Source organism: Glarea lozoyensis, assembly GCF_000409485.1.
Source record: "Glarea lozoyensis ATCC 20868 chromosome Unknown GLAREA15, whole genome shotgun sequence".
Taxonomy (NCBI): Eukaryota; Fungi; Ascomycota; class Leotiomycetes; order Helotiales; family Helotiaceae; genus Glarea; species Glarea lozoyensis.
In genome coordinates this window covers 950,054-968,976 of record NW_007360989.1, presented here as the reverse complement: position 1 = coordinate 968,976, position 18,923 = coordinate 950,054, and the positions used below count along the sequence as shown (strand labels likewise).

The 18,923-nt window shown below is 46.6% G+C and overlaps 9 protein-coding genes across 9 annotated transcripts; 2 read left to right on the top strand and 7 right to left on the bottom strand.

The window, feature by feature from the left end:
* Nucleotides 1-231: 231 nt before the first annotated feature.
* GLAREA_06125 (uncharacterized protein) lies at nucleotides 232-1,368 on the bottom strand (the record flags this gene model as incomplete). The annotated part of the gene is made up of 4 exons (XM_008081539.1): nucleotides 232-782; nucleotides 835-1,058; nucleotides 1,227-1,242; nucleotides 1,299-1,368. 4 exons carry the CDS (start codon nucleotides 1,366-1,368, stop codon nucleotides 232-234), a joined length of 861 nt encoding a protein of 286 aa, XP_008079730.1.
* A 1,676-nt stretch (nucleotides 1,369-3,044) lies between these two features.
* Nucleotides 3,045-4,665, top strand: GLAREA_06124 (uncharacterized protein; the record flags this gene model as incomplete). The annotated part of the gene is made up of 2 exons (XM_008081538.1): nucleotides 3,045-4,580; nucleotides 4,633-4,665. The coding sequence occupies 2 exons, from the start codon at nucleotides 3,045-3,047 to the stop codon at nucleotides 4,663-4,665; spliced, it is 1,569 nt and encodes a 522-aa protein (XP_008079729.1).
* A 663-nt stretch (nucleotides 4,666-5,328) lies between these two features.
* GLAREA_06123 (uncharacterized protein) lies at nucleotides 5,329-5,565 on the top strand (the record flags this gene model as incomplete). The annotated part of the gene is made up of 1 exon (XM_008081537.1): nucleotides 5,329-5,565. The coding sequence occupies one exon, from the start codon at nucleotides 5,329-5,331 to the stop codon at nucleotides 5,563-5,565; it is 237 nt and encodes a 78-aa protein (XP_008079728.1).
* Nucleotides 5,566-7,188: 1,623 nt separating this feature from the next.
* Nucleotides 7,189-8,494, bottom strand: GLAREA_06122 (uncharacterized protein; the record flags this gene model as incomplete). Its single annotated transcript, XM_008081536.1, has 2 exons — nucleotides 7,189-7,997; nucleotides 8,050-8,494. The coding sequence occupies 2 exons, from the start codon at nucleotides 8,492-8,494 to the stop codon at nucleotides 7,189-7,191; spliced, it is 1,254 nt and encodes a 417-aa protein (XP_008079727.1).
* A 2,606-nt stretch (nucleotides 8,495-11,100) lies between these two features.
* Nucleotides 11,101-12,455, bottom strand: GLAREA_06121 (uncharacterized protein; the record flags this gene model as incomplete). Its single annotated transcript, XM_008081535.1, has 3 exons — nucleotides 11,101-12,020; nucleotides 12,070-12,305; nucleotides 12,355-12,455. 3 exons carry the CDS (start codon nucleotides 12,453-12,455, stop codon nucleotides 11,101-11,103), a joined length of 1,257 nt encoding a protein of 418 aa, XP_008079726.1.
* A 967-nt stretch (nucleotides 12,456-13,422) lies between these two features.
* Nucleotides 13,423-13,867, bottom strand: GLAREA_06120 (uncharacterized protein; the record flags this gene model as incomplete). Its single annotated transcript, XM_008081534.1, has 2 exons — nucleotides 13,423-13,660; nucleotides 13,800-13,867. 2 exons carry the CDS (start codon nucleotides 13,865-13,867, stop codon nucleotides 13,423-13,425), a joined length of 306 nt encoding a protein of 101 aa, XP_008079725.1.
* A 618-nt stretch (nucleotides 13,868-14,485) lies between these two features.
* On the bottom strand, nucleotides 14,486-14,734 carry GLAREA_06119 (uncharacterized protein; the record flags this gene model as incomplete). The annotated part of the gene is made up of 2 exons (XM_008081533.1): nucleotides 14,486-14,568; nucleotides 14,662-14,734. 2 exons carry the CDS (start codon nucleotides 14,732-14,734, stop codon nucleotides 14,486-14,488), a joined length of 156 nt encoding a protein of 51 aa, XP_008079724.1.
* Nucleotides 14,735-14,988: 254 nt separating this feature from the next.
* Nucleotides 14,989-16,706, bottom strand: GLAREA_06118 (uncharacterized protein; the record flags this gene model as incomplete). Its single annotated transcript, XM_008081532.1, has 3 exons — nucleotides 14,989-15,065; nucleotides 15,135-15,486; nucleotides 15,564-16,706. 3 exons carry the CDS (start codon nucleotides 16,704-16,706, stop codon nucleotides 14,989-14,991), a joined length of 1,572 nt encoding a protein of 523 aa, XP_008079723.1.
* A 687-nt stretch (nucleotides 16,707-17,393) lies between these two features.
* On the bottom strand, nucleotides 17,394-18,802 carry GLAREA_06117 (HMG-box; the record flags this gene model as incomplete). Its single annotated transcript, XM_008081531.1, has 3 exons — nucleotides 17,394-18,020; nucleotides 18,072-18,313; nucleotides 18,787-18,802. 3 exons carry the CDS (start codon nucleotides 18,800-18,802, stop codon nucleotides 17,394-17,396), a joined length of 885 nt encoding a protein of 294 aa, XP_008079722.1.
* Between the last annotated feature and the right edge of the window lie 121 nt (nucleotides 18,803-18,923).

Sequence of the window (18,923 nt, the reverse complement as noted above, 5' to 3'; positions counted from 1 at the left end):
CAACTACAACCCTCTTCGCTCCGTCGTCCCCGTCCCTGACTCCCATTCATATATTCATCAGAAAGTGTCGCTCAAAGAAATGACATGGCCGACCGAAGGTCTCTGTCTGATCTCGATTGAAGTTTCCTTGTCGGAGAATTGAATTGGCATGAATGGCCCAATTGCCCGATATTTGACTAGCGATACTGCCTTTTCACCACAGATTCTGCCGAAGTCGAATATAATTTGAACTTATGTTGCCTTCTTTTGTGCAGAGGCACCATTTACATAGTGGCCGATGTCCGTGGTGTCACGGAAAGTTCTCGAGGCGTTCTTAACCGCACCCCAGACTTGTCTGGCAACAGGAGGAGTAGATTGACCACCAACAAGGCTATCAATTCTAGCCTCTAGCTGTCTGAATTGACCTTGGACGAAGCTGCTCTGTGCGAATCGTGCTCGGAGGAAAGCGGTGTAGATGGCGATCAAGATCCAAGATCCCTTTTGGAAAACAATTGCAGACAGGAGGATTCTGCCCCAGAGGAGGATCTCAAGGATAGCAACAAGACCCATTGATGCGTCATAGTATTCCTTGACAAATTTACCAATCATATCAGCAGTGGCATTTGGTGCGTATGTTGGCTTAGCCCCTGGGGAAGCTCCTGCCGCAGCAGTCTGTTGAGGTGGTTGGAGGGTGGGGATGAGGTTGGTTCGAGTGTAGGTCGCAACGTGGAAGATCGAGTAGACACCGAATGGAAGCATCGCGAGAGGGTATTGAGGAGAGAAGAGCCAAACAAGGGCCATTGCTAATGACGTGTTAATTTTTGAGGGCCGACACATCGCAGCAAAACCACGTACCCAAATATTGAACGTTCTCATCCGCTGCAAGAGCAAGAGCACCACCTTGAGCTCTGCTACCAGCTCTTGAGCGAGCTCGGAAAGCCTTGTAGACAACAATTCCGTATGTGACGGCGGCTGAGACAAATGCGGTGCGGTACGAAAAGCTTGCCCATCGCGAGTAGAAGTTGAAGGTAATGTACGAGAAACTGTATCTGAATATGCAGAAGAGGAGGGTTAGATGCCTAGGAGGAAGCTGTCAGTAGATTGTTCGAATATTGCTGAATTATGATGCGTTGCAAGGAAGCGCAAGCTCCACCCTGAGACCATGATGTCCCGCACAATGGCCACGTTCATCCACGTTCAACGACACCAGAAATTCATGCAAACAGGGAGGGATGAGCTTCACGTACCCGACAAACCATGCGACTGCGAGATCTATTAGCAACGTGTTTTCGAATATTCGGAGTTTCGGTATCACCTACACTGAAGAGTCTGAGCAAGCTGGAGCAGCCTTTGCTGGAGCGGCAGAGAGCCGGAAGGTGGAGGAGCCATGATAGAGCGGATATACGAAGACTCGAGGATGTTAGACTGTCAAAAGGATAGACTGTCAGCGCCGATAGTGGTTGGTGTTGTTGATGCTGTGTTTCGAGGATTGGGCAGAAATGGAAAGATGTCCAGTTTATGATGTTTCGCAAAATGGCTGGGGAAGCGCAATGCCGTGGTACCCTGGTCAGTTAGCGAGGAAATCGCAAGCTCGGGTCAGCGAGACCACAGCTTCACACCGCAAAAACGTACGTATGGGGAGGGAATATGGGTCGGAAGATTTTGAGAGATGATGAAGCTGGAGACGATTCAGGAGTGTAAATATATCCAGATGTATGCTCGAATTTCAATTGCAAAAGCTGTGTGGTCGCGCGTGAAGCTGGAAAAACTGACATGATCTGCCTTGATTCGATCAGTGTGTCTCTCGCCATCGTCATCGCGCGCAAGTACAGTTGCAACTGTGGCGCAGGCCTGGATTCACATGTGTTCTCCCGTCCACGCCTGCTGAATTCTGTGACGTTAGATGGTATCTCATTCTTATTTCACTGTATTTTCATGTTCTGAGATGGAGCTTATTTACATGATTTTTAATACTAAGTCGTTGTCATATTACCCTACGGGAGTTATCGTGCTAGCGAAATATTGAGCATAGCTGTCCGCACGTGACCATTATTGTGTACAGCTAGTGCGGGCACAAGTGCGGGGGATATCTTTATGCTTAGCATTAGCTGTTCACCGCCTTTGGTATAGGTGAAGCACAAAGTGAGTGAATGCCGAACGAATAATTTAGCAGTTATTGATGACTGCCTGATTAATTTAGCATCTATCTTCCATAGCTAGGTATATAATTATTACTTCGAAGCAAGCGTCACATGGGCCATTTACATGGAACGGTAAATGTTAGAATTCCTATTGAAATGTCGAAAGTTGTAAAGTCCTAACAATCAAGATGCGCTGGTTCCCCTCAATTCCAACCAAACTTCTGCTCCCCGTACCTTCCATACGCGCTGCAGGATTGCTCCGTACGAGTAAATTCTCTCTGTGCATGAAGAGTGGACTTCTACTGGAGAATCCCCGAGGATCAATTAGGGAATTCCGCATGTACCTACGTACGAATCGTGATGCTCAGTCACCTGTCTCATCGCGTGTATAGCGTGTGAGCCGAGGAGGCTGGGCTGGGATATCGTGATGGACCGAATATGAATGAGACGACCTTTTGAGAGCTCAAAAACGGTATCCGCTAATGTTGTTATGGATTTCAAGCGACAACCATTCAAACCCAAAACTTCACAAATAATTTGACAAATTCTAAATTTCAAAATACATCAATGCAACATTTCTATAGATAATCCAGTGCGAGATTCAAGTGCTGAGCACCCGCGTACCCATCCCTGGCAGAAAATCGCCTCGCTTAACCGCAGAACGACGCGCTCGCGTTTCTGTGGGCTTTCCCAGACTTCTTAACAAGACCGGCCCTCTCGAAGGCCCAACGTGAACCTTTTTCCATTATTCTTTTTCGCTTTTCTAAAGTTATCATAGATACGTTTTGGTCATCCGACGCCCCTTTCCCCATCTCGAGTTCCTCAGTATCAATTTCTCGAATATACCGTGTACACCAACTTCCGTACAACGCGGTCTATGCCGTGTGGAAATACTCGTCGCCATTGGGTTTCGAGCTTCTGTTAATGTCTACTCTGATGGACTCTTCTCCAAGCAAGCTCAATGCTTCCTCGAGTTTGCCTCGCGTGGCAGGAGTAAAACGTCCTGCTCCATCGCTGCTCCCGGCATTCGAACCGCTCTCAAGCTCGCCAGGTCTTCCGCGCCCATTCAAAAGACAAGCCCGATCCTCACCCTCGCAAAGAGAGGCTCTGTACAATAAATACCCTACGCCAATACCCACATCAACCACAGGAATACTCTCCTCTTCGCCTCCACGTGTACAAGGCCGTCCATTCATCCAGCGAACTCAATCTTCAATTTCTGAAAGAGCGCCTCTATCTGCAGTACCCTCGATCAACCTACCGGAAAATGGAGAGACTTTGCGCATGGGAAGATCGAGTACCTCCTCCGATTATACTCTAGCAAGTAACCGACTGATATCTCGCGTTCACGTCGAGGCTCGATACATTGCCGCGTCGGTCCCATTGGAACCAAATAGGGTGGAAATAAAATGTAAAGGCCATAATGGAATAAAACTGCACTGTCAGGGCAGGACATGGGAGTTGGCAAGAGATGACACGTTCACTTCGGAAACAGAATACGTGGATATCATGCTGGACGTTCTCGACACACGCGTTCTGATCGCGTGGCCGGAAAGGGAACGTAAAGAATCCGTTGGAGTCCAAACAGAATCGTCCTGGGATGAAGAGGCTTCACCGAGAGGACCTGCTACTGCTGTGAATGCACGAGGACAAGTTATACATTCCAGCCCGTTACGTCGTGGACGGCGTCTCGAGTCTCCAGAATCACCTACACCTGCTGGCCCATCCCAACCTGCACGTAGATTGTCAAATCTCTTTTCAGATGACATCGAGCCAGATGTCGTTCAAGTATATGAAGATGCTTCTTCTCCAGAACTTGAACCAGAGGTCACCGTTGATCAGTCTATGGTATCCACACAAGCGGCCACTTCCTTCCCGGCCCCGTTCAACTCAAGTCAAGAAAGTGAACTTAGCGACCTAGAGGATGAACAAGACCCAAATGAAGAGAACGATCCGGTTGTCCATTCATTCGGTCCATTCGGTGCCAACATCACTAATCGACTGGAATCATTTACCGCAGCCGACTCGCCAGAACAGCCGAAACGCAAAGGGCGGCCCGCACATCGATCGTCCGACTCTCCCGAACCCAGATCAAGCTCAGAAATGACCAATGAAGCAGAAGCAGTACCGATTGTTAATCACGTTGTTAACCAACTCGCATTCTCCCGTCTCTCTTCCACACCACTCTCTGTCATCATGACCCATCTCCCAGCCGACCTAAAGGGCGGTAGCCCAAGCGACCCCGAAAACAGAGGTTTGACCAAACAAGAACTGTGCAGGATGTTGAATGCAGCACCTTGTATCGGTGAAATCCGTCGAGAAGGAAAAGATGCCGCCGGAAAGGCTCTTGAAAGCGAGTATTATTACATACCAGACGCAGATACAGATGAAACACGCAGAGCCGCAGTCGTTAATGGCATGCGAAAACCAAGTTTGAGAAATTGCAGGAAGCAGCACAAGGTATGTGTTTTGTGTCAAAGACACAGGGGAATTCATGCTAACTCACGTGAAGCAATATTACTGGAAGAGACCCCGGACGCCTTAATTATCAATAATGTCCCATTACAGCCTGTCCAGAATCTTCTAGTGCCGGATTGGAAATTGGCAATCAACTTATGTACTCGGGTCAGCAGACCTGGATATCGTATACTTTCTGTTTATAGTTTTCATACCCAGCATAGCGAGGAGTATGTTTTTGTCTTTATCAGATTCAAGGTGTTGGTGTCGGTATATTGTCGATGAGTGTTTATTCATAGCGCCTTCACTTGTCTTCTAGAATCCTAGAAAGCGAATCAATTTATAACCAATTATCTTTTGTTCTTATTCGAGTACAGTAGATGGATCTTTGATCCTTTGCATATTCGCTTAGCCACCCCGCATCAAAAGACAGCCACCTACATGCCATGACCCAGAACCGCGTGAACTATCACCAATCATGAAATTTACCCCTCTATAACAATATAAGACAGCCAATTAAATGTCGTGGATGCGGTGCGGTGAGGCGAAGTGTTAGTAATGAGCCCTGTCTCGGTAAGGGATCGTATGTGGAGGTGGTGTGATGTTGGTGTGACAAAGGAGTATATAGCAAGACAAGGAGGGGTGGAGAGTTTGGTGAATAAACATCACAGAATACAGAAATAAATCGTAAGTCCTACTTCTTTTTCCATGCTCTTTCCAATTCTAACTATCATCAGAACAACCACAAAAAATGTCTACCACAAACGAAAAAGTCTCTTCCGAAACCAAACCCACTCCCATCTCCATCCCAGACCAAAGACGCGATTCCAAAGGCGAACACACCACGAGTCCCATCGAGACTTGGAGGCCTTCGCCGAATCGGACGATGAGTTTTAAACATGAGGATCTGAAGAGGGAGTGCAATGAGTGTTATATGCGGGATGTGGGTGGTGGCGGTGAAGGATTTACTGAGGTGGGGGAGAAATGAGGCGGGCGGAATCGGGAAAGAGCGATATGAAGGGGGATGGCATAGGAGTCTGGTTTAGGAAAGCATTGATTTCGACGGGTGATTTTGGAGTTATGGCTGCTTTGTCACAAATTGAAAAAGGGGTTGGGGGTGTCAAAGCATAAAAATATCATATGGCGGCGGCGCGATTACTCGATTACTTATTTCGACAATTTGAAGTTAGGGTTTTCCTTTTCGAACACTTTGATGTATGTTGGTTCTTTACAGTGACAGTATGTCCAATATCGATTGTAATAAGACGTTGCGTATGTCCAAGGTCTTTGTCGTGAATACATTCAAGCTTGGTGGCTTGTTATGGACAAAAAGGTACCATTCTAGCGGAGGCTGAGGAGTACGTATGGCAACTTTCAATGATTATCTTATCTCCGGACACGAAGAAGCCGCTTCATTTTCCGGTCTCCTTCCGGTTTCTTTCCTTATGCATACTCCCTCTCTTTTGATAAGTCAACTGGTTACGGTCGAAGTTGGCTGAATTATCTGGACTCGCGGCTGGAAGTTAGTAGTCTAAACCAAGCTAACAGGAACAAACTAAGAACTTTGCATATCAATTTAAAGAATACAGTATTACTCGCCTGTGATTTGTAGTAGAGAGCATCAGTAGAGAGATCTTGTGTTAATTATTTAGTATAGTGGTAGGAGACACATACCTAGATTCATTGGGAATCGCTTTAGTAGTCGGAACTGGATATTTGGTCGATTCTGTTGACAAAATACTATGTCTTCTCGATCAGGATGAAACTATCGTGTATTTCGCTTAAAAGTTCCAAGACATACAGGTCCTCTTCTCAGAGAAATAATATAAGTATCGTCCAGCATAGTTATAGCAGAGCGTGTAGACACCAGGTTATCGTTAGTGGAGTAAGAGAAGCCCGACATTTACTCAAATAAATTGATGAAATTCTGTATTCCATCGATCAGGTTGACACTTTATCGTGTGTTTCCTCAATTGCGTTGACAAATTTTCGGACATTTCGTATATACTTTTCAGCAAATTAGATAGATCATTGTAAAAGATGACTGGAGATGAATTCAACTCGACTCGACTTGTGGTAGACATGAGAGGTACACAGGGCTGTCGAATCACTAACCAATGGACTCCCTTACGATCCTGTTCACTTATTATTTAGTACATTTTGAACACAATCTAGAGCGGCTTATTTTCTAAAAACCATAGACAAATCACAGGGTAACCGGTCATCTAAATTAACAATATGGATGGTAATCTGCCCACATGATTGAATAATATCGTCGTTCTGGCTGCCACTAAGATCGAACACATAAAATTAACATATGGCCAGGGGTTAAGCGAGACCCCCTGAATTCACTATGCATTACATCATCCAATTCAGGAAACAGTTTTTTTGAGTTGCTTTGCAACAATAGAAATTACTATTCAATAGTCCCACGAAAATAATGTATGTACATGAATATGCCCTTTGCACCTCCCAAGCTCCGCCTTTCTGTTTTAAAAATTACCAAAGATCCAGATTACCAGTGGATGTAAATGCTAAATGAGTGTCTCGACTCTAAACTCCTGTGTGCTTCTCCAAATCGGTATCATCGACTGCATGGTAGATTATTGGCTTAGGCCTTGATGCTCCATGACCAAGAGCTCTCAATGCTCCAGGTGAAACCACCTTGGAAGCCTGGGTCGTAGCTGGCTTGAGCGGAGGAGTACTTTTGGGCGTAGATGGAGCAGTATGTTCCAAGAGGCTTGCCATCCTTCTTGAGCATGTAGCTGTTGAAGAAGTTGACCTTGTATGGGTTGAAGCCGAACCAAGAGAGGACGGTGGAGATGAGGTTGGCCTTCACGTTGATAGCGTTCTGGGCAACAGCGTAAGAAGCGCAGAGAAGAGGGTTGTATGGTCCAGGGTAGAAGTGGGTGCCAATGCAGGTGGTTGGGTGGTTGTGTCCAACGTGTCCATTACCACACTTTGTAGGCTCTTGCCATCCTGGAGGAGTGACTGGGGTGGTAGTCTCGACCTTGGAGTATCCGTTGGAACCAGTGATAACAACGTGGAAGTCAGTTCGGTATTGTCCATCGTTAACAGCAGCCTCTTTAGTGACACCAGATCCCCAAAGTGTGCACTTGTAGTTGGTAATAGATGGAGGGTTGGCGCACTGAGCAGCTGGGTTGACGCTTGGGTCACGCTCGAAGTAGATGTTGAAAGCAGTGCAAAGGTCCTTGTTGTCGCATAGAGAAGCACATCCAGCAACATCATATGACTGAAGTGTAGTAAGGCCAAGGTAGGTATTGGCGTTAACAGCAGCGTTTAAGTCGGTGAAGGTGGAAGTGTAACCGGAGGGGACTTTGGCACCCTGGGCCTCGTCGTGAAATGGTTGGTAAGCAAGGAAAGCTTCTGGGGTGTCAGGGTCTGGCTTTGGTCCGTAACCTGCATGATGATTAGATGAAATCCAGAATATTTAGGGCAAAAATAAACTCACCATCTCCTTGAGCAGCACACTCAAGAGCTGGGTCGTATGTTGCAATTGCAACTGGTACGGATGTAGTTGATGTTGGCTTTGAGTCGACCTTGGATGTGGTAGTGACTGGCTTTGGGGTGCTTCCTTCACTGCTACCACCGCTACCGCAGGAGAATGGCCAAAAGCAGAATGTACGCTTGGTAAGTTCAACCTCAACAGATCTCTTCTCGGCGGCTTTTGCGGCACTGGAAGCGATGGCCGTTGCCGCCGCAGCGCCAGAAGCTGTGACAGCAGCAGTGTTGTAGTCAATGTTTTGGGAGGTTGCAGTGACTGGAGGACCGACGAATTGAGGGGCAGGGGCAGCATTGACTGCGGCGAAGTCAATGTTCTGACGACGGACAAGCTCAGCAGCTGGAGAAGCCGATACAACGGCAACAAAGCCGGCAAGAACGATTGATTGACGCATTGTCTGAATGATTGTTGGATAAAGAATGTATAAAAAGTGGCTTTGAAGAGAATGTAAAGGCTGATGATGCTGCTGATGAAGCTGATGAGGAATTGCAATAGAGGAGGAAAGGTCGGGCATATATACTTGATGATGCTCGTAGTACTTCAATCCAGACCTCTGCCACGGAAGGCTGTTTTGACCTGCTTTTTGCTAAACATTGCCTCATCCTGCATTGTGAAGCTCTGGAATGACCTGGCTAGCGCCACTCAAGTTAGCTTTTCTGTTTTTGAGAAAAAGTTGCGAAGAATCGAGATATCCACCATATGTCTTGCATCGAGCATGTAAGCTCTTCGGTTCCGTCCGAGTTGTAGGCATTGAAAGCTTGTCGAATCAGAGTCCATGACCTGGATCGCACGGCCTAGATTTCCTTGTTGACCACTCGGCTGGACTCATTAGGCGCGGTAGTATCTCGCCAACGCTTGTTCTTCTGAGGAGGAAAGAAGGCTCAAGATCGTGTCCAGAAGCTGACAGAGTCGTGACTTCGAAGGCTACCCCACTGGAGGATTCGCGTGGTTGACTGCTCGAACATGCGGCTCACGAGTCGCTGACCCAAAGCGATGTCCACGGACAGGCACGAGATGAACAGCAGTGGTCAATTTTACCCGACAAAGCGGGTGTGGCGGAGTTTAGGAGAATACTCAAGTAGTAAATTCGATAGTGAGAGTCTTGTCAGAGTCCGTTGCTAGATTACCGAGACGGACATGTGAAAGAGGAAAAGGTCGCTGACTAGTCTCGCTTACTTCACGTCCAAGCTGAGGGATTTCCGAACTTTTGAATACTTGGTTCTTCTCCACGATCGTTTGGCTGTATACATACAGCATGGGCCAGGTGATGCTCCAGATGACTGCTCGGGCCTCGAACACCAGCTGAATTGTCATTGCTGAGGAACTATTGTTTGACAACTATTTGGCCGTGGAAAGTAAAGACCGGTAAGAAGGCTGCTACTGAAGCCATCGTAGACTTTGATTTGGAAGAATCATGCCGAGCACCTGATTATTAGGTTCTACGAACAAGAAGTTGCTTTCTCCATCCATGGCCCTGGAGTTACGCTGCATTAGCACGTGCTTTGGAGCAACTTTCGATGTCGGAAAAGGGAAACGCACAGCGAACGAATTCAGTGTGGGTTAAAATAAGAACAAACTCAAATTCAACAACAATCCTAGCTACTGTTGGCAACATATTGGCCATGTTTGACGAGTAGAAACTAGCGAGAATGTTATAGAACTTACTTCGTACATTGTCGCTGTCCTTTCCGCTTTTGAAATCGGCCTCCGCCGACTTTAGCAGCGATAATAATTGGGCCATAATTGGGGAACTCTACACTTGGGCAGCAAACCATGGCTGCCGTGTGATGCATACCTGCCAAAACGTGTCAAACGAGGCACCTACCGCAAAACATTGAACGGAATCGGATAATCTGGTAAACTAATTATTGACTCCACCTCGCCCAGCTAGTCCTTGCTGCAAGCGAAGCCTAAAAAGCATGACATGCGCATTGGGGTATTACTTACTGCCCCCACTGCTTTAAAAGCTTATGCGGTAGACGTTGAGGAACTCTGAGTAATCAGGTGTAAGTTCTGTCGGTTGAAGCATTGTTGTTTTTGGGTAGGAAAGTAGAGTGGCAAACCAACGAAAATCCAGTGGATGCTTCCTGTATTTCTGATTGACACACCGGTGAGAAACCGGTTTCCATTGTACTTTTCACAAGGGGCGAAGAGTATAGTATAAAGTTCTGCTGTGCATGCATGTCATCTAGCGGGCCGGTGGGGGCAAAATAAATAGCACAACCTGCTCACTAACCTGTTAGCGTTAGGAAAATTTGAAGCAGTTAAGCACAACTAATTACGATGATATTCTAAGCAAAGTGTAGGGTGTCGTTTTTACTAAAAGAACTGACAAAATATTGTACATTTGGTCAACGGTCCTGAGCAAATGTCGTGCTTCAATATCTACCTGTCTTGTCCACTGTGAGGGTTTGAACAGCTCGTATCATCGTACACGACATGGCACACACTACTAGACATGCAACAAGGATATAGAATATGCAAGAGAATAAATCGCCGATAGTTGTAGAAAGACCGTGCTTAGATGGACTTTACTGCAATGAAGAAAATCTCAAGGGATAAATTTTCAATATGTACAGAGTCCCGAATCTAAAATCAACACTACAGTGCTGGAATATGTTAAAAAGTAGAAGAACAATATACAAGAAACGAAATTGCCGATATTGTACCTCGGTCAAAGGAGCATACGATCGGACTAGGAGAAGATCAAAGATCGCTGAGTGTGAACCCTCCGCTAAAGCCCGAGCGAGGAACTAAGAAAAGAGGACTGCAAGGTCCGCAGAGTATGCACTCCAGTGCCATGTGGGCTTCCAACTATGCTAGGAAGCCTTGAAACACAAAGCGAGATGTCTTCTTCAGAACTCCTAACGGAAAAGCAGCCGTTAACGCCGACGATCATCAGGACAGCTTCTTGCATTGCCCTTTGACGGGACAATACGAACGCGAAGTGCCGCCAGTACCGAAGTCAAAGCAAGCGGGACCAAAGCCAGGGACTTTAAACTATTGTGGGACTCGTCGAGGAATAATAGCACGAGCATGTTGACGGCGAGCCACAGATGCACCAGAATACGCTGTATCTTTGTGCTCGGTGTAGAAGGAAGCGATCCAAGCGAGGACTGTGTCAAGAGTTGTACCGGATGGAATCTTGCTTGAAGTGGCAGAGGAGGTCGTAGCAGATTTTGCAATTGTAGAGCTTGACTCGTCTGATCCAGCTGTTGGTGTGGAAGAGGCAGTTGGGATGGTGACGCTGCTGGCGAATGTTGGAACGGAAACAGCTGTACTGGCCTTTGTCTTTGCTTTGCAAGCAGACTTGGTCTTCTTGGTTCTTGTTGCGGTGCTGTTACTGTAGGGTGCTCCAGTTGGGTATGAACCAGCTGGGGCAATGATGCCAGCTGATACTGGTAAAGTGCTGGTGGCTACTACAGATGTTGGAGCAGCGCTGCTAGATGGAACTTCGCCAGCTACGGTTGTTGCAGCTGGGACAGCAGATTCAGAGCTATTGGCAGCTCCACTGTATAATGCAGGACCAGGCACAAGATAGCTAGCAATTGTCTGGTAGATGTTCACCAAAATGCCAGCCTCATCCGCCGTATACAGGGCGGTTCCAAGAGTTCCAGAGGGTGTGGCAGTTCCTGAGCCTGTCACCTCGAGGTTAAAACATTGTGGGTAGTTTTGAGCACCGTTGGTCTCTCCGGCGGAGTGCAGAGCGATGATTTCGTGGCGGAGAACGTAATGGCCAGGAGCGATATCAGAAGGAATAGTGACTGCCCATGTATTGTTGTTGGCAATAAGCTGATCGTCAGCCCAGGTCCCTGGAACGGTTGTGTCGTCGATGAGACCAACTCCATCGATCTTGAAGAACTCCAAAGTTGTTTTATCAACGGTCTTGCAATCCCCATCGGAGCAAGGTGCGAGGTAGTCTATTGCCATTTAGTTTCCCATAATCAGCAGAGTATCGATGCCACCTACCGATGACTGGGCCGTGGTGAGACTCAGGCCATGCTGTCCATTGCAATTCAACAGTTCCTCCAGCAGCAACTTTGGCCGAAGTCTGGGCGTTAGTTGCACCCAGATGGCAGATAATATCTGAGGTAGCGTATGCGTCTGGAGTAATTGGACCATTGCCTTGGTTTTGTGGGGTGCTCCATCCTACAACTACGGGCTCTGCCGCCATATATTGGAAGTTGGCACTGTAACCCTGGTAGCTGATATAAAGTTAGTCTAAGACTTGTTTTGAGAGTAAACTAGACGTACTAGACGCCATCCGCAACAATGCCGGTGACGGTGCCATGGCAGGCAACCTTTGATGCAAATGCAACTGCAGTTGCAAGAGTGGCAATCTTCGAAAATGGCATGATGAACTTAGTATAGTAAACGATCGCGCAGCGGGAAGATCTTTTCTTGGGTTGTGGTTAATGGGATGAAATTCCTGAATAGATGCCTGCTTCAATCTATGAAGATGTGTATTCAAGTGATGGTAAAAGAATGTATGGATCGTAATGATCAGTAATGAATGTGGGGAAGAGAATGAAGGTGGTGATAACCGTGATGAGCAAAGAAAATCAAACGGGAGAAATGCACTTACTATATACACATACCTAAGATTGAGACACTCTCCCAAGTAGATTAACTCCAGCAATAAAAGCTTGTTTCAAGCCTCAGATGAAGAAGAATCCACCACATGTCCGTTCTGGCAAATGAACAAGCATCTTTGTTAGTTCGTCGACAAACTCTCGACCACAATTCCTCTTAAAATCTCCGTCTGATAGTAGTTAAAAGAGGGGACAACCCATGGTTCAAGGGCAGCTCCTTCCCAAACCATGCGGGAAATCCTCAGTAAATGCTTCATTCACGGTCTGAAAGCGATCAAGGGAACAAACGTCCCATTACATGTCCGAAAATTGTTGAGAGCCAACCAAATAAAGGAAAGTGTTTCGAACATAAAGTACATCGACCCACAATTTGTGGGTTCCTTTCGAAGAACGTGTCCACCTTGCAATTATTCCGAAACAGGGCTGACGACAAAACCAATTTATTTCACAAGATTATGAATGGCGAGATGAACGTTTTGAACCTCGCAGCGTTTTGTTTCAAACTTTGGATGTATTATGGCGATTGGGAGAACCACCATCATGCGATGTTATATTGCAGTGTGGGCGCCTGTAAAATTCAGAACGGATTAGGTCAAAATCATGAAACTGGGATTGGCCAACACTTAGCTTGTAATCAGAAATGAAACTCTTCCCGAGAAACTTCCATATCTATCTATTTTTGCTGTATTTGCTGCTCTTTCTTTTGCTCGATCGCCTGTAATCCCCTTAATTATTCAAATTCCTTCTCAATCCTCTCGTGTGCTGTCCTCGTCTTCAACACTTGAATTCCGGTCAACTCGCCTTGCCGCGAGAGTCTAAGCGCTTCAGCCTGGTTATTCTTCTCCTGACTTAGAACATCTTCTTGAGCCGCGGTGTCTTTCTCATTGAGACCCATTCTGCTGTAACTTCTCTGATTGTTGGCGTGACTCCCCCAGTTATATTTCTCGGCTTCATTTTTGGTTCGTGTCCTTCTGAAATGTCCCCCGTTAGCGTCAGGCACGCACGTATCCTAGGTATCATCCTCATCTGCAACATTTTGCGTCAACTTTTTCTTGTTCTCATTCTTTGCCTGGATAGTTGAGGCTGAACTTGAAGAGGTGTTGGCACCAGGTGGTGGAAGTGACTTGGGTGGTACCTGTGAAAATTTCGACGATCTTTGACCTATGCGCGGTCATATTGATCTATTTTGTCATGTGCTCCGATACCAATGTCTTTATAAACTGAAGAGCTCTATTATATAGCAGAAGAAGCCGAGCCACTTTTGCTATGTTGAAGGCATACCAGACAGGAGCCATACTTTTGGCGAGCGGCTGAACATCTGTAGAATTTCCTAAGCTGGCAAGTCAACTTCAGAGCAATGATTGTCAATAAACAATCTCCCAACATGGGAGGCTTTCTGGTCCTTGCGTCTTTGTGTAATTTAGGTGAAGAACTTTGCGAGCCTTGTCGACCGGGGTTTCCATCGCTCGAAAATTGTCAAGTTGGCTTGGAGCTTGAATGAAATTGACCGGCGAAGATTAGGAACATAATAGGAGGCCGAGCCTTGATTCCAATATTGGATCAGTGGGAACTGGAGTTGCGTTGTAGCGTGCTGATATCACTGTATCCAAAACTAGAATCTAGTACAACTCGTGTTCAAATGGGTAGGAATCGACAGAAGTCCTTGATGTTTTAAATAGGAGACCGCGAGTGTACAGAACTTCAAGTTTCTGGCCTCGTTAAAGTGATAGATGCTTGCTCGATGAATACTGGAATACAAATTGTGAAGCTTGTCGACATCTTTCAGCTGTCCATCACATTTGAGGTTCCATAGCCCAGAAAGCAACTTGCGTACTATAATGTTTGCATTGGGCCTGTTTTAGACTTTGATACCATACTAAGTATGTTAGCTTTGTGTTAGTATCACTTTATAGGGCAATATGAACAGAACAAGCTGTTACATGAGGACGAAGATTCTATATCGACTTACTGAAACATCCTAAATGTGCAGTTTCCTGTAGTTCCGAAGCAGGCACCAAGGGCAAATTTTCGAGCCAATCCATTCTTACGAAACTTCCACCGGAAAGTATCTACAAAACCCACCACAAAACCCACTACAGCTCACTAGCGCAATATCAGTGTATTGATAGTTGAGGAACTTCTAGTGCTCACACGGTGCTCCACTTTCGCGAGTGCATTGCCCCAGGTCTATATACAAAGCAATAGAATACACAAGCTTTCCAAATGCCGCTAGAAACCCAAAACGCCACGCTGGATATATACACGCCGATGAATATTTGATGGAATAATATACACTTCAATCTACACCGGCGTACAGATCAACTACTATGTTCACAGCCGCTACCAGGATTTCGGCAGCGATAAGAACAATAACTATGTCGGACACGATTAGCATTGCTCGTGACCTGAGGTCTGGTACAGATGCAATAAGATGTCACTTACCTATCCACTCGAGTTTTTCTCCGTGTCCATGACTCAACTGATCTTTCAGGACTGCCAACAAGTCTGCTATGACATCCAATCTCTCTGTCAGAAGGCTGACTCGTTGATCCATTTCCAGATAACTTCGTACTGCCTGGTAAACAGGCTCCAGCTGAGGTTCGGTCCAGAAGACTTCTGGGGTGTCAAGAATGGAACCGTTGAGATGGATGTTGATCCTGAGAATAAACAGCTCGCCGATCTGCATATTAATTTGTGTTCGTGATAGTGATATCGCACCTGTCAGAGCGATTTGCGTAGGAATATCTTTGCAGGTAGTGATCGTTTCATCCACGAGCGCTTCGAAAAGTGAAGTCTACCAAAATAGTCAGAAATTTAACAGTAGTGGCTTCATACCGTCAATGCTTTGGACGGGACAGAACTGCGACATACCTTGACACTCTGCGCCAAAGCGTGTGATATGGCAAGCTTGGTCATGTAATTCTTCTTGTCCCTCAGGGTAATGAAATCATTGTAGATACGGGCCTGGTATTCTCGGGTATAGTAAAAATTGAAGCATTCAGTCTCCATATCATCCGGCGCAAGTTTTTCACTCTCGAATTTCGCGATTTCTTTTAAGAAACGCTGCTCATCTTTTAAAGACATGCCCCAAATGACCACCACCCCGTATTCGAAAAGAAACACTTCCGGAGTATGGACTTGTATGTCGAAATCGAGATTGTTTTCCGGAAGCACTTCCTCCTCGATACGTGCTGCAACGAGGTCTGAATGTATCCGGTTAGGTACCTCGTGCTCACCATTGTCCAGACTAGTATCACCTCCCTCAGTGTGAAGATCAATTAGATCTTCTCGCCGCTGATTGTTGTTGTCCACGACTTCAATTGCGCTATCCGAGTGCCTCCTCTCTCGTAATTGGGCCGGCATAGATTGCACTTCTGCAGCACGACTAGAAGTTGGCTTCCCATAATTGTAAGGGGTGTATATGCATTCATCAATCTGCTTCGGTTTCGCATGCTTGGCCTTTCCTCTCCCATTGAGGAACCGTAGTAACGCGTCCATTTGGTATTTGTTCGCCGTACAATACGCTGTCACTCGAGGTAACCGATCTCGATCTGCCTTTCCCAATCTGGCCGCATCTCTCCTAGCAGTTGGGTCTTTGATCCGAGTGTACTGAGAGTACACATCGCGACCACTCTCTTCATCAGGTCCATCTTCCCCAAAGTCAGGGTTTGGCAGGAGCTTAAGCTTTTGCGTGTTCTTCGTTGTTCGCTGCGGTCCAATCTTGGGGACTGGTGCAGTTGGTAATGTAATGAGCGGCGAGCCGTGGCTATTTCGTCTTCGTAACTTGCTGTTAAGATTTGATAGCATCTGTGGCTGGGTAGGAACAATGCTGCCGGTAGAAGTAGATGCGGTTGGCTGGATTGCATTGGTCGAGGTCGAAGCTGCCATAACTGATGGTGTCGAATTGAAAGTAACATTCTTACTAGATTTGCGCTGGGTCTCCGAGGAATTAAGAGTTCTGGGTTGGACTAGAGGAGTTCTCTCACTGCTGGTGGTGTCGTCGGTAAAAGCCATCGCGCAATGGCAGATGGTTGATAGAATACAACTTTATGAATCCAAATGGACGGGCTCCATGGGAGAAGAGCTAATGAATGGAGAAGGACAGAAGAGAGGGCTGTTGTGTGACCATACAATGTGGATTGCTTCAAGATATTTTGCCAATCTTGAGAACCGAATGACGAAATGCTGGCTCGGCTGGCCCGTGCCTTCGTACCTAAGTGTCTTAAGCACCCAGCAAACAGTCTTACAAGCAAGCGATGAATTCGACAGGAGATAGATAAAAGCAGATATTGGAAGTGTTTTTATGTGATTGTATTTGTTGTTCGATTCAAATATGGTTGTGACTTTCTTGATCGTAACCTTCAGTTCTTTGTGGAGTTCAGATTCAGCTAGGAACCTCACCCGGGGTTTGTCAGTGATAGAAGTTGAATTCAGGAGAGCAGAGATCATTTCAGTCCACTACATCAAATGATGTTTGTATGACATTATCAATTATCTGATCGTCTAATAAAGCTAGGCTTTAAGTTTAATATCTATCAAGCCCCAACCAGTTCAGAGGCTCCTGAAGTAGAACCGCGCGCCATCTTAGTACCATGCCACGAAAAACACCAAACTCGCCGTATAACGCCGCATTTACCACCAATTCTTGCCTATGAAAATTCAATACTCTTTGTCACAGCCATGGCCAGATAGTGAGGCATTTCAACCACTGTTAACAGCAGTGAATCCACTAGCGGCTGGTACCACGGCGGGGTTCTCATCGCCATCTTCCGCCATGTCGACATCCTCATCAGCATCATCTGCGGTTGCCGTAGTGCTAGCAGGTTGTGATTCTGCATCCACTGCCGTCGGGCGCGGTAGTGCTGCAGCTGGAGCCTTGTCGCTAACACCCTTCTTGACCTTGTCGAAACGAGCTTGATAATCACTTTTTTGCTCGTCATTGAGATCCCGCCATCCACGCCCGAGCTCAACATCAACATCGTATGTACCTTGTGAGATGCCTTTGCTGTTTAATTCCATGAGTCTTGACCGGTGGTCACTGCAATAAAGTTCGAAGGGGTTCTTGGGTTTACGAGGAGTTGGAACTGGAGTGCCGAGGGACGGACCAACGGCACCGTTGGTAGGGAGCATCCGTTTTTGGGCTATTGCTTGAGGTGTTGAGTTGCGAACTGTGTTCGAGTCTTGGTGTGTATGTGAGAATGCGTCGGAGGATGGGGACACTGTTGTTGGTCCTTGGATAAAGGCGCTTCCCCCAGCGACATCACCAAGATTCGTCAGGAATGACGGTTTACGGTGGCCGCGTTTTGTTCGGAGAGGCTTCTCTTTTGGCTGTATAAGCTTTTAGACATATCCATATTTTGAGTATCACTGTCCGCTTACAGTTGGAGGTGGACTGGGACTGCCCTCTGAATCTTCCACATTTGTGCTCGTGCGCTTCGCGAGCTGCTCCAGAAGGTATGCTCTTTCCAATCGTATCTTTTGGACGGCTCGCTCTAGACGTACGACACGAGTTCGCGAGTTTTCATTATCGTGGTCTACCTCATTTATTCGTTGCTTAAGCTGAATGCACTTGCGCCTATACGCTTCTTCGACCGAGGGTGCAAGAGGTGGGGGTATAACGCCTAGATATGTCAGAATGAGTGACAGCCCAACAGTTATATTCGACGTATGAGAGGTCAAAAGATCGAGTCGGAAGGACATCGGAGGGAGCACGGTGAACTAGATGGTCGAAGGGGATTAATTGAACGATTGAGGCTAGCGGTAGCCTTTCCGCGTGGCTTTCTTGCTTCAATTAGATCATGTTTGCCCAAAAACCAGCCGGTTGTGCGGTGCGACGAGATGTAATATAACCTTGGTCAGTCCAGGGTTCCGGAAGGCACCAGAAAAAACCGTGGGTGTCTCGACTCTACAGATCGCAAATATAAATTGGTTGCATATTTCTCCATGCCGCAGGTTTGTAGGGACATTGGGTTGAAATATCGAATGTAGATAATCATGTTCTATGGGAGCTCTATTGCTGTAGGTCGAGAGGTTGGCGGCGTCGGGTTCGGTTTCGAATATGGGTAGCTGATGGGAAAGAAATAATTCGACTTACCAGACGGAGGCGCCATGGTGGTGCAAGAGATTCTTGAGATCTGGTTGGATCTAGTCGATCGTCTGTAGAAATCTGACGCTTGAAGATAATTGAACTGTGACGGTGATTGTCGAAGCTCGAGGTGTGACAACCGCGTA